The sequence below is a fragment of the Leuciscus leuciscus genome (genome assembly GCF_965113295.1).
Source record: "Leuciscus leuciscus genome assembly, chromosome: 4".
Classification (NCBI taxonomy): Eukaryota; Metazoa; Chordata; class Actinopteri; order Cypriniformes; family Leuciscidae; genus Leuciscus; species Leuciscus leuciscus.
The window spans coordinates 38,477,815-38,492,531 of record NC_138728.1 but is presented as its reverse complement, the minus strand read 5'-3'; the positions used below and the strand labels follow the sequence as shown (position 1 = coordinate 38,492,531).

Genomic DNA, 14,717 nt, shown 5'->3' with positions numbered 1-14,717 from the left:
AAAAATAACAACGATTTGAATCTATTGAGTACTCCTGCCCTGAGAGCAGCGCAAAATACACTAAAATAAAAGTGATTTGAATCTATTGAGTAGTCCTGCCCTGAGAGCAGCGCGTAATACACTAAAAATAACAGTGATTTGAATCTATTGAGTACTCCTGCCCTGAGAGCAGCGCGTAATACACTAAAAATAAAAGTGATTTGAATCTATTGAGTACTCCTGCCCTGAGAGCAGCTCGTAATACACTAAAAATAACAACGATTTGAATCTATTGAGTTCTCCTGCCCTGAGAGCAGCGCGTAATACACTAAAAATAACAGTGATTTGAATCTATTGAGTACTCCTGCCCTGAGAGCAGCGCGTAATACACTAAAATAAAAGTGATTTGAATCTATTGAGTACTCCTGCCCTGAGAGCAGCGTGTAATACACTAAAATAAAAGTGATTTGAATCTATTGAGTACTCCTGCCCTGAGAGCAGCGCGTAATACACTAAAAATAACAGTGATTTGAATCTATTGAGTAGTCCTGCCCTGAGAGCTGCGCAAAATACACTAAAATAAAAGTGATTTGAATCTATTGAGTAGTCCTGCCCTGAGAGCAGCGCGTAATACACTAAAAATAACAGTGATTTGAATCTATTGAGTACTCCTGCCCTGAGAGCAGCGTGTAATACACTAAAAATAAAAGTGATTTGAATCTATTGAGTACTCCTGCCCTGAGAGCAGCGCGTAATACACTAAAAATAACAGTGATTTGAATCTATTGAGTAGTCCTGCCCTGAGAGCAGCGCGTAATACACTAAAATAACAGTGATTTGAATCTATTGAGTACTCCTGCCCTGAGAGCAGCGCGTAATACACTAAAAATAACAACGATTTGAATCTATTGTGTACTCCTGCCCTGAGAGCAGCGCGTAATACACTAAAATAACTGTGATTTGAATCTATTGAGTACTCCTGCCCTGAGAGCAGCGTGTAATACACTAAAATAAAAGTGATTTGAATCTATTGAGTACTCCTGCCCTGAGAGCAGCGCGTAATACACTAAAATAAAAGTGATTTGAATCTATTGAGTAGTCCTGCCCTGAGAGCAGCGCGTAATACACTAAAAATAAAAGTGATTTGAATCTATTGAGTACTCCTGCCCTGAGAGCAGCTCATAATACACTAAAAATAACAACGATTTGAATCTATTGAGTACTCCTGCCCTGAGAGCAGCGCGTAATACACTAAAAATAACAGTGATTTGAATCTATTGAGTACTCCTGCCCTGAGAGCAGCGCGTAATACACTAAAATAAAAGTGATTTGAATCTATTGAGTACTCCTGCCCTGAGAGCAGCGCGTAATACACTAAAATAAAAGGGATTTGAATCTATTGAGTACTCCTGCCCTGAGAGCAGCGCGTAATACACTAAAAATAACAGTGATTTGAATCTATTGAGTACTCCTGCCCTGAGAGCAGCGCGTAATACACTAAAATAAAAGTGATTTGAATCTATTGAGTACTCCTGCCCTGAGAGCAGCGCGTAATACACTAAAATAAAAGGGATTTGAATCTATTGAGTACTCCTGCCCTGAGAGCAGCGCGTAATACACTAAAAATAACAACGATTTGAATCTATTGAGTACTCCTGCCCTGAGAGCAGCGCGTAATACACTAAAAATAACAGTGATTTGAATCTATTGAGTACTCCTGCCCTGAGAGCAGCGCGTAATACACTAAAATAAAAGTGATTTGAATCTATTGAGTAATCCTGCCCTGAGAGCAGCGCGTAATACACTAAAATAAAAGGGATTTGAATCTATTGAGTACTCCTGCCCTGAGAGCAGCGCGTAATACAGTAAAAATAACAGCGATTTGAATCTATTGAGTACTCCTGCCCTGAGAGCAGCGAGTAATACACTAAAATAACAGCAATTTGAAACTATTGAGTACTCCTGCCCTGAGAGCAGCGCGTAATACACTAAAATAAAAGTGATTTGAATCTATACTCCTGCCCTGAGAGCTCGTAATACACTAAAAATAACAGCAATTTGAATCTATCGAGTACTCCTGCCCTGAGAGCATCGCGATCGCGGGAGATGTATCATTTTGACCGTTGAAATATCGCGGAAAATTTGAACGAGTTCTGTTCTTGCCTATCAATTTAACAGACAGCGAGGTAGCATTGGAAAAGCATGTTTTACACCAGTTACCCCATAAGCTTGGTCGACTGATGAAACAGTCAAATCAAAATGCATACAATACGATATTTAGACGATGACTAGTTCTGTGCATTTTTAAATGTTCGCTTATTATCTTAGTAAACGTTAGAGGATGTTGAATTGTAACACAATATAGTTGTAAATTCACTTACCTTGCAATAAATGCGTTCTCCCACGAACATGTCTTTTATTCCGACTATTCCTCTTTCCTCAAGAAATCCCTCCGCAGCGCATCTCAAATTCAAACGTCTAAACCCCGCCCTTGCTTCAGTTTCATTGGTTGAAGCTGTAAACCAATCATTTTCCTTTCTGCCCTCAGAACATGTTTGAGTAAGTAAAACTCCCATCTGCCCTGAAATACGGGATGAATGAGCTCCAGACGATGGCCCTGGCTGCTCCATGTCATCTTCAAAAACACTTGTACTGAATGATCTTAGACCAAAAGAAAATACAAAACATTTAACTTACAAATAACACTGATGCAGTTGTAAAGAATTTAATGTTTATGTTGTTGTGCTATACACAATCCTACTCCATCCATCTCACAAGCATTTAGAACTATGGGTCATAGAAGCCTTCATAACAACTGAATTCATGCCTTTTATTGTTTGTAATGTCAAGTATAGCCTAACATAGTATACATATTGACCTGGGGCCTGTACCATGATGCTAGTAGAACAAACTACCGAACAGCCAATCGCATGCTGAGAAAGAGTGAAACTGCGATTCATTTCTCGCAAGAGAAGCAGTGCGATTCACACATTAAATAAAATAATTAAAATATTAAGAATTTAAACACATTTACACAGCAAGAAGAAAACAGCTGTCTATAAGAGGATGACTAAAAGTAAAAGTCTCGCTACTGTATATCAGTGCAAGTAAAATTTGTGAAGTTAATTTATACAGTTGATAAAGGTATAGAGCAGGGGTTCTCAAACTTTTTGAGTGTGTGGACCACTATTTGTAATCAAGAATTTTCGCGGACCACCTCATAATACACATAATAAAATATGTCTACACACAGTCTTACCTGAATTAATCTGCACCTCTAAATAGGCTTACTAGCACTAAAACTATAACTGGTCATCACATCACAGGCTTGTTAAAGGAAAGTTTACAGCACACGACGGCTGCCACATATTTAATTTATTTATTTAGGCTACTCAAGCGCCCAGGGCATAATCAGGTTCATTTGAACAACAGGCTTATTTCCATAGCAATGTAGTATGAAATCTATACAGTAATAAGAACACTGGAATATAGTCAACATTTCAAAACCTTTGGCGATTTTAGGGGATTATTATTATTAATCTTCAGAGTTTTACAAGTCCTCAAAAAGTTTGTCCACTTAACAGCACATCTGCAAAACATTTCAGAAACGCGAGATCAAGAAACTAACTGGAAATTAAATAATAACAGGCCTTATTCATTCCATTTATAAACATTTCGTTTCATATAAACTGCCTATGCCTAACTGTGCGTTCACACACCGGACGCGAATAGCGCGTCAAATTCAAAAAGGGATTATGTGAAATTCGCGCCTGCCGCGTCTAGTGATACGCTTGACCACTTTGTATCAATTCGAGCTAAATTGACGCGCGTAAAAACAAAAGTTTGAAGCGAAATTTCGTCCGTTGTGAACGCACCATTAAAGGCTATGCGTGTGATGTGATAATGAGAACATATTTGCCTCTGCCCTTTTCTCTTCAGAGAACCTGTTGCTATCCACCGAACCAATGTTGTGGTTCTAACGGCACTGAACTTGAATGTCACGGCCGAACCCCACTAGGCTATTTTAGTAATCACACAATAACTTGACAATTTAATTAAAATGTTATATCAATATAGGCCTACATATTCTTTTTACTTTTCTTTTTTTATGGGAATTTCCTGGTAAAATGAAGGTAAAAAAAATATTATTTTATTTAGCCTTTCCACGGACCACCTGCAGTACCCTCACGGACCACTAGTGGTCCGCGGACCACAGTTTGAGAATGGCTGGTATAGAGAGAACTGACCATGTAGTCATTTTATAGCTTCATCTATTGATTCTAAAGCGTATTTATATGACCTTTATATATGTATTAATTTAAACTCTGCATAATAATAATATATGAACTAAAATTGTACCTGATTGATTAACGGTATAATAATTACTTAAATAATATTTAAACGATACAAATGTATTATTCTAAATTTGCATTACTATAAGCCACAGGATTTTGTCTTTAAAAATCAATTGCTGTGTAGTGACCTTTAGTTTGGAGCAGAAACAGGTGGAGTGACTTTATCGCATCAGATGTGTCACTTTGCCCACAGCTGATTGGTCAAACTTCTGTCTGAGACCTCAAATCCAGAACATAACCTGCCCCGGAGCAGGTTAGCCATGCAGCGTAAGATACCATGGCGACAAACTCCGATTAAAGCCAAGCTACTTTCATATTACCTAAAACCCAGGGTTGGTGGAAACTAAACTGAAACACAGCTGGCTAGCCACCTAAACCGGCTTCATGGTATAGGCCCCTGGTTTCACAGACAGAACTTAGATTAAGCCAGGATTAGGCCTTAGTTCAATTAGGACATTTAAGTAGCTTTTATAAAAATGCCTTAGAAAAAAACACATTACTTGACATATTTAAAGTATGGCACTGACATATTTTAAATGGATAGTTCACTTTAAAATTACAATTCTGTCATCATTTACTCACCCTCAAGTTTTTTCTTACTATGGAAGTCAATGGCTCCAGTTAACTGTTTGTTTACCGAGATTCTTCAAAATATCTTCCTTTGTGTTCAGCAGAAGAAAGAAATTCATACAGGTTTGAAACAACATGACGATGAGTAAATAATGACAGAATTTTCATTTTAAAGTGAACTATCCCTTTAAGATATGCTTTTAGTTAAAACAGTTGTCTTTAAGTCTGGGACCACCTAAAGCCTTGTCTGTGAAACCACGGGCTTGACTGCATAAATCCTTATAATAAGATTTTAGTGCCAAGCAAATATCAAAGTTAATTTTAAAAACACAACTTATACCTCTCAGCACATAAACTGCCATGATAAGGTAATACATACAATGGCAACTCCTTTTGGCATATAGGGCACATCTGTAGTGACAAGAAAATGTATACAAATAGTAAAAGTTAGCAGGAAAGTAAGTCTTGTTTTAAATGCAATCAAATTTGAGAAATAAGCATTACCGCAAGGCTGTCTTCGGAAACATCTCTGGCACCTGCAGCAATATTTGTGACCTCCTCCTCTAAGTTGTTACCATCCTCCACAATGACAAGATCAATCTTCTCCTGTCATTTCAAAATTATATTAACCTCTGTTACATTAGTTACATTTAGTTAAAGTTATTAGTTAAAGTTATTGTCATTGGTGTGAACATGTTTCACAATATGTACACATACAGTCATTGTGGATCGAATATATTTATTTAAATAAAAACCAAATTGTGTGTAACGTAAATAAAAAACGTATTTTGCTGCTGTGACAATATGGCTATACAAAACTCACAATTGGTGCAGATGTGTAAAAAACTCACATTGGAATTTAGTTTGCACTCCTCGGCATGCAAAGCCAACATTTGCAGTGGCATGGTGGTGTTGCAGGTGACACAGGGCACCTTTGGCATCTTTGCAAATTCTGCTGAATTGTAGGGAAGAGGCTGAGTGTCCATCTCCTCCTGAAGGGGCACCAAAAAAAAGGAAAGTTTTTCCACAGTTCGAGACAGACCGAATTTGCCGACCAGAGTAACCCTCTGTGTCCATGGAGATGAGAGTCATTCTTCTCTGGCCACTTCCTCCTGCAACAGAATTTGTATGTAATGAATGGATCCAAATTGATAGATGATCATTAGTTAACTGAGCTCTTCAAACTTCTAAATCCCCATATTTACCAGTTGCTTTATAAAACATCCACCGTCCCTGTAGTGGTTGAAGTTTGGGGAACTCTTCCTCCATAATTGTTACTATCTATAAATAGATAATTCATGAAAAGTTAAACATAAGATTTCAAATTTACACCAGGTAATAGAACAAATGTCAACATTGCATATAGCTTTTTGAATACTAAAAGCATTCAAATATACCAAATAATCAGACATATAACCACTTACATCCATATGTTTGCAGTCCTCTGCAATTGTCACTACCCTTTTCCCCAACCCTGCCTGTGCCAGTTCCAGCTCTACTGTAGGCTTCGGGGTTAGGGTTGTTGGCGATGGCAGAACACAGACTGTGAGGTCTGTGCACTTGATAGGCACCGTCTTTGGAATGCGACCTTTGCCTCTCTTTGCGTCGGTTTTTGCACTAAACATATTTGGAAACTGTCTAAGAAAATGCAAGTTAATAACAGCATTCAAAAGTATGAAGTTGCATTCAGTTCAGAGAATGAGTAATATTACATTATAATTAAAATATGATATAAAACTTTGTCAAAAATGTACAAAACAAACCATTAAATAATGTGTTAATATAATAATTCTACCTCTTTAAAGCCTGGTTGACTCTGGCAGATGCATCAGTGCTGGTAGAGAGAGTAATAGAGGGGGTAATAGAGGGAGTAAAGGTGTTGCTAGAGGCACGTTGAGGAGGCCTGACAGGTGCAGAAACATTGTTTTGAGTGTGGCCCGCTGACAACTCCCTGGAGATGGCTGTGACAAGGGCCTGAGCCATACTCTCTACAGTGTTCTATATAAAAAATATAATTAACAAGTTAACACAAAAATATGCCACGATGCACTTCAGTAAACAATTAACCTGAGTCAAGTTTAAAAACATGTTAAGGTCCAAAATTGTTATGTTAGTTATTGTCAAATCACTTTTCTTCTCCTGCTCTTTGTCACATGCCTGTCCTGTCTCGTGTAGCACATGTGGTGTTTGTGTTCATGTCACTGTTTGACCCCACCCTCCTTGTTATCTCATTATTGGTTTCATTTGCCCCACCTGTTGTTCCTCATCACCTGCCTGATTTGTCCCTTTTATAAGTTCCTTTGTGTTTGCTGTCTGTGTCGGATTGTTGTCTTGTACACGTCTCCTGTTCTCCCGTGACCCCTTTTGGTATGTTCGTTTTTGAAGTTGTTGTTTTGTATTTAGTTATGTTTTCCGTCTCGTGGGTTTTGTTTAGTGTTTCTTTTGTAATAAATATCTTTTTCCCTTTGCATTTGAGTTCTCCCTTTGTTTTCTGTAATTAACGTGACACTCTTACTACACACAGGCCTATTTTCTTTCATCGAATGTGTCGAAAAATTTGCCTTATAAAATTCTTCATAAATTTAAATTAGGCTGCAGTTCTCTACTACTATGTTAGTAGCTACTGCTACCATCAATGAAAAAAAGAAAAGAAAAAACACTGAACGTTATTAAAATACTTACAGCAGTTGAAGTCGCTGGCACAGGTTGTCCCGCCATGACGTTAAGTCAGTGTGTCCTACAATCTATAATCGATTTAAAAAATGGCTCTGTCAAAAACTAGATTCGACCATAGACAGTATTAGAAGGGGATTCGACCCCGATCGGGGGTGGGGGATTGGTGATTGCGTAAGCCACGTGACTACACTTATATTTAACGTGTAAATAAAGCAATCGATAAAGACAAACGATAATTCAGTACACAATTAGCTTGATGCAAATTAAAACTTATTTTAATATAAACGTTATTATTATCATTATTTTTTAACTAGATAAATTTGAAGACTACAAGATCGGTAATTCTGCGACTGCCATCTAGTGGTAGCTGCTTGCCTTGCCTTTCAGTTGCGTGTGGATCTTCAGTGCTGAAAACTGCGGAAAGCAAGTCTCAAAATCCAAATGAACCGAACAGGATCGACTCGAACAAGGAATCAATAAATGCAGGCGTGTCGCCTGGTCCAGAAATCCACGGATTCCTTTTTGCACGCGGAAATGGTCACACGTTAATACAAAGTAGAACATTTATACTCACAAACATGACTTTATTTGTACAAATTGATGCCCATGTATGCAATTCTTAATTCTACATACACCTGTTGAAAAGCATTTGTTTCATTGTATAGTGACACGCATTTACGAATCGTGTTCACGTTAATGAATAGCACTGCATGTTCGTTAGTTGTGTGTGTGTGGGTGGGTGGGTGGGTGGAATGCTGTAAACTGCGAAAAGGAAGTCTCAAAATCCAAATGAACCGAACACGATCGATTCGAACAAGATGTCAATTAATGCACGCGGGTCTTCTGATCCACAAATGCACAGATTCATTTTTGAATGAGCGATTTTTGATTTATTAATGGATAACAGAACATGTTTATTCGCAAACGTGGCTGTATTTGTACTAATTGCTGCACACTCATTCAATCCCGAATTCCACAGATTCAAATTAAATGGCATTTGTTTGTGGTTAGTAAAATACATTCACAAAATGTATCTAGTACATGGATAATTGTGTGTGCATGTATTAATCATAATGAGACTATAATCATCCCATATCTTTCCACCACTGGATTTTAACCATTCATGACAATTGATATGACCAGAGGTGTGTGCTTCTGTGATTATCCCTCTGCGTCCCATAAGGACGCCGACCGCTGATCTTGAACTTTAGTCACAACAATTGTGAAATATGAAAATAACTTTGATTCAGAGATAAACATCCACTGAACCCAGAACATCCCTTTGATTGTAATTAACAATTAACTTGAACTACTTGTTTTTCTGAAGCAATATAGATAAAGTACAAAAGACAGTAAATCAGGCACTATAAAAGCAACATGAGAGACTGTGAGGATGACAGAGCAAGAGCTGGAAACAAACATCAGTGAAGAATGAAGGGTTTAGTATGTTTACTGCTGCTGTTGGAAACCTTTGTGTGTGTCGTACAGCATCAGGTAGATGGAGGACTCAATGAGAATGAGATCAGTCAACAGCTCAGATCTGAGGACGGAAGACAGAATCCACCTCAAACAGACACTTTGAGAGATGAAGCTTCAACTGACAGCCAACAAAACTACCATCTGTTCTTCACTGACATCCATGCAGCGCTGAGAGAACTGACCGCCACCGTTACAGAGCAGAAAGCAAACATCAGAGCTTTAGAGACGCAACTGAGGGAAGAGATGAACAAGAAAAATGATGGTACCTCACCAAAACATTCACTCTTTTATCAATGATCCTCAAAGTAAAACACCAATGAAATACATTGCATAGTGTAAATGTTAGTGTAAAATTGAGTATATACTGTGCAAATTGTGTTATCTATCAAATGTCATTTACCAGAATCATTATTTCTTCACAGAAATCTCAAATCTTACTCTGGGTCAAGTGGAGTTGAGAAAGGAAAATAGAGGTGAAAGTGTGCTTGAATGATGTTAAATTCAGTGTATACATTCTCAGTGTAATAGAGTAATATATCACAATATTGCTTATGTTTTTCAATAACAGACAGAGAGATTGCTTTTTCTGCCGGACTGATGAAATCTGCCAGTGGATATATTGGTCCTTTTACCACTCAAATCACACTAACCTACAGGAACGTCATCACAAACATAGGGAACGCCTACAACCCAATTACAGGTAATGATCAATGAAATGAGTCATAAAACTCAGTTTATAGTAAAGAAAACCCTTCTGCTCCATTCAGACCTCTCTGCAGTTGTGTAATGTGTATTAGAGAATTAAATGATCTGCCATCTTTCAAAAATATTACACAGTGTGTTTGGTAATAAAGCAATCATACAGGAAACATCTGATTCTGTATCTCTTGTTATTTGATTTAGGTATTTTCACAGCCCCACTGAAAGGAGCGTACATGTTCAGAGTCTCTGTATTTGGTCAGGGCCCAACTGTAGCAACTGCAGACATTTATAAGAATGGAGAGCGTATGGTTATAGCACATGCTTATCTGCCCCAGAATGACTTAAACTCCTCGAATGGAGTTGTGTTGATCCTGGAGGTTGGAGATGTTGTCTATGTGAGACTTTTGTCTGGCTCGAGGATATTTGAGGACCAGAGTAACCGCAACTCTTTCAGTGGTTTCTTACTGTTTCCCTTAAGATAACAGGAGCTTTGCAGAATGTGATTCCAATAATTCTGAACCTTCAGCGTATGATTTAAGATGAAAATCATGAAGAATCATTAACATGATTAAGCAATATTAATGAGGACTAATGTGTGTTTGAAATTTGCAATAGATTACTGTATAAAAGTCTGTCTATACAATACATGTAAGTTTGTATAAAGAGTTTCAGCACTGAGACAGACAGGACCCATGAATATCACATGTGACTCAAAAGTGTTTTGTTAAAGCAGTAAATCTAATAATGGTAAATAATATATTTTTAAGTATAGTTTGTTGCTGATCCTTGATCTGTATCTCTTCACCCTACATACATAAATAAATAAGACAATAAAGAGACATTGTGGCATTTTCTTTTCCTCATATCTTCATGAATATTTCCCCAGCAATGCTTGCTATTATCATGATATCATGCTTATCGATCAAAATAACTGATTTTGTGTTGGCAATTTCCAGACATTTTTAAGAGTTTTATTTATCATTTACCGGATTATGTATTATGTTAGATGCACAATAGTTATACAGCACGATAATCGAGGACATAACTGGAAAAAGGATCAGGGAAGGCAAACGATAAGGTCACAGGCAGGGAACAAGAAACAATAGTCAGTAATACAAATAAGGTTCATACACAAGAAGACAGTCACTGGAATAGAACGCGTTTAGAATGACAGCCGGGTCAAACTATAGTTCACGAGGAGGTGTGTGTGTGCCTGGCTTAAATAGTCGGAAGGAAGAAGAACGCCACCGCTCTCCCACGGCCCTTGGCCTTGTCCTGCTCGCCACAAATACATAATAATTCATTAATAATTCATTACATTTATATAGCGCTTTTCTCGGCACTCAAAGCGCTTTACATAGAAGGGGCAATCTCCTCAGCCACCACCAATGTGCAGCATCCACTTGGATGATGCGACGGCAGCCATATTGCGCCAGAACGCCCACCACACACCAGCTTACTGGTGGAGAGGAGACAGAGTGATGAAGCCAACCAGTATATATATAAACAGAATAACGAAAAGTAAAGAAAGAAAGAAAGAAAGATCACAGAATGGCAAATATATCACAAACAGTTAACCTTTGAGAGCCAGCAAAGAATCAAATCACCTTAAAGCAGGGGCAAACAATCTTAAACGCATCTAAATATCAACAGAAATAATACTTGCATGGATCTTTGGTGATGATCCTCGCTGTGTCCGTGAGTTTTAAGCGTTCTTTCAGTTCTTTTACTCCAAAGGATGGCAAATATAGTATAATACATTTTATCATAACCTACTAGCTAAGGCAAACCAAGAGGTTTAATTCAGTACCAAGATAGATATAGCTGGAAGATACAAAAGTAGAGATACATTCTTACACTTGAATACAAACACTTAGGCCCGGTTTCACAGACAGGGCTTAGACTAAGCCAGGATTAGACCATAGATCAATTAGGACATTTAAGTAACTTTTATAAACATGCTTAGAAAAAAACATTACCGATGTGCATCTTAAAACTAAAAAGGCACTGATATATTTTTAAGATCAGTCAGTGCAAGTTTATTTCAGTGGAAACAGCTCAGACTTACATTTTAGTCTAGGACTAGTCTTAAGCCCTGTCTGTGAAACCAGGGGTTAGAGTTCAAATAACTTAACTAACACTAACTAGACAGTCATAACTAGGCTAATATGAGGTGGGAAACATACATACACACAGGAATATATCATATACATTTTTGAATAACTTATAATTTGAGTTAAATGGAAAGAATGTTTGTGTATGTATATTGGTGCGACTCTCAGATGTCCATCTATACCGGGCCTTCTTGCCTGCCGTGGGAGGGGAGTTGAACTGATTAAGATCTTTTTGAACCTCACGAAGGAGTCTGGAGGTGTTTCTGTTTAGCCTCTGCCATGCCACTAAAGTGACAATGGGGTAATTTGATCCAGACTCATCGGCGCTAGGCCTGTGATTTACATGAATGAGTCCAATAGGTTAAAACTTTCTGAAGTCATCGTGATTTCGTCCAGATGCTACAACCTTATAGAAAATGGGTATCAAGTACCATTGATTCATGATGGTAATGGTCCCCCATCCTGTGATATAACTAGGCCACAACTAGAACTTCTTGTGGGGTCTGGATTTACCTTAAGGCAAATTGCTGAAATCCTTGATGTGTCACGATCCACTGTGAGATGGCGACGAAGGCCAGGTTCAGCAGTGTCTAACACATATTACATATTTGTGCATGCCATCAAATTACTGTAAATGTTTATGTGAGCACAGGGGTTAAAACAGAACTCATGACTTCTTACCGATAATTTCCAAATTAACACATTCACAAGTTCACCCTTACATCAATTAAACGGAATAAAGATTATGCGTATTTGGCGTGCTGTCCGGGGGAGGGCTCCGAGCTCGGAAATTTTGCCCGAACCCAAAGTACTCCCCCGTTGTTGTAAGAGTATTTAGGACTAGAAGTGAGGAGATGGGGTGGAGGGATGCTGTTAAACTGTCAACGAACGGAGGTAAATTTGCAGTATATATATACACCTCTTACCTCGTTGATTGGGTTGATTAACAGAGTGTGTGGTCCACTCGTGTCTAATTAGGTTTGTCTGAATGTGGTTCACATGTGTTTAATTAGGTTTAATTATCTGAACGTGCTCCTCCCGAACTTAGTTAATAAAACATAATTTAGTGTGAATAGGTGAAGTCCAATTGTCTCATGTTTTAATCACAACCAGTGTTGTCAGGAAACTATGGACACATGGGCATCTGTGCCGGATACAGGGTATATGCAGGAATCATAGAGATGAATTTACTACCTTTTACTACCTTTTTTACCACCTCCACAATATTTTTTACTACCAACACGACATCAAGCAGCAGCCCTTTTTTTGGGGGTGTGGGAGGGGTATGCAAAGCACCACTTACTACTTACTATAAGGTATAAGTGTGACACCCATCATACATATGCCGCCTTCTGCCGACATTCCTGCTGCGCTATCCGGTGCACTATATCCTTTTCTGCTGTGTGTTTTCGCCCCGTGAATCACACACCTTTTCTCTCTAAAAGAGCTGAGCGTCTTTTTTAAGATGTCTCGCACTCTCTGTGGCTTGTGCAGAGCCCCTCTCAGCGACGGGGACCGCCATGTTGTCTGCGTTTCCTGCCTGGGAGAAGATCATGCAGCTCTCGCGCTCGCCGACGGCGGATGCCCTCATTGCGAGCTTATGTCAATGGCGACTCTGCGGACTCGCATGGCACACTTCCACGAGCCTGCACCCCTGCCCGCCGCGCTGCCGCGCCGTAAGAAGCGCCGCGCTCAGCGAGGCCCTGAACCTCCTCCCACCGAGGCAAGCTCGCCGGTTCGCCCGCCAGCTTCCCCGCCCGCTTCACTCGAGTCAATCACCCCCGGACAACGATTGCTGTCTGCCGCCGTTTCCGTCGCGGATGAATCTGATGATGTGGAAATAGCGGAGGAGGACAGCTGCTCTATCCTAGCGTCTGGCAGTGAGGATTATCCGAGCTCTGTTGATCTCGCACCCCCTGCTCGCGAAACGTCTGGGAAACGGGCCAGCATTGAGTCAGAGCTGACGCGTCTGCTCTCTCAGGCCGTTGAGAGCCTCGGCCTCGAGTGGTCAGTGCCCGTAGAGTCAGCACGCAACCGACTGGATGGCTGCTTTCTTAAAGGGGACCGTGTTGCTACACCGTCTAGACCCGCGCCTTTTCTTCCTGAGCTTCACGAAGAATTCGCGAAATCCTGGTCTGCACCCTTTTCAGCCCGTGTAAAAACTTCTGTTTCTGCTGCATTCTCCGTTGTTGATGATGCTAAAAACAGAGGATACCAGTCCTTTCCGGTTGTAGAGGAAGCTGTTGCGGATCATCTTTGCCCGCCCTCCGCTGGACGGCGCGCTAAGACTGCACTTCCCTCTAAAGCCTGCCGCACCACCTCAGCACTGCACGGCCGCGCTTACACCGCCGCTGGACAGGCTGCAGCTGCGTTGCATACAATGGCCACGCTACAAGTTTTCCAAGCCAACCTTCTCTGCAAACTTGACGAGGAAGGACTGGAAGCTGTGAGCGTCACGGATTTAAGGAGCGCCACAGACCTCGCTCTTCGCGCTACAAAATCCGCTGCACAGGCCGTGGGGCGAATTATGGCCTCTCTCACCGTTGCTGAGAGACACTTGTGGCTAACACTGTCTGAGATGCCGGACTCGGAGCGCGCTGCGTTCCTCGACGCTCCCATCTCATCTGCTGGGCTCTTTGGATCGTCCGTCAAGGATTTTGCGGACAGATTCGCTGAGGTGCAGAAGACATCGCAGGCCATGAAACATTTCCTGCCTAAGCGCGCTAGCTCCGCGACAGGTCGCTCTAAACAGCCGTCTGCTCGAAGCTCACAGCCGCAGTTATAACGTGCTCATTCCTACACACAAACACAGCTCTTCACACAGAGCTCGCGCTCATAAAAT

General features: G+C 40.1%; 1 protein-coding gene and 1 long non-coding RNA gene across 2 annotated transcripts in view; one reads left to right on the top strand and one right to left on the bottom strand.

The window, feature by feature from the left end:
* Positions 1 to 5,475: 5,475 nt before the first annotated feature.
* LOC309496200 lies at positions 5,476 to 6,778 on the bottom strand. The gene is made up of 5 exons (XR_014205056.1): positions 6,700 to 6,778; positions 6,329 to 6,542; positions 6,110 to 6,185; positions 5,756 to 6,016; positions 5,476 to 5,510 (listed from the first exon to the last, which is right to left on the bottom strand). It is a non-coding gene; the product is annotated as an uncharacterized lncRNA (long non-coding RNA).
* Positions 6,779 to 8,965: 2,187 nt separating this feature from the next.
* LOC309496395 (uncharacterized protein) overlaps positions 8,966 to 14,717 on the top strand; it is a gene marked incomplete at its 3' end in the record, with an annotated part of 32,328 nt that continues 26,576 nt past the window's right edge. The window contains exon 1 of the mRNA XM_082166389.1: positions 8,966 to 9,321. Within this exon, the coding sequence (XP_082022515.1) occupies positions 9,012 to 9,321 (310 nt within the window). The 5' untranslated portion in view covers positions 8,966 to 9,011. The remainder of the gene's footprint in view (positions 9,322 to 14,717) is intronic.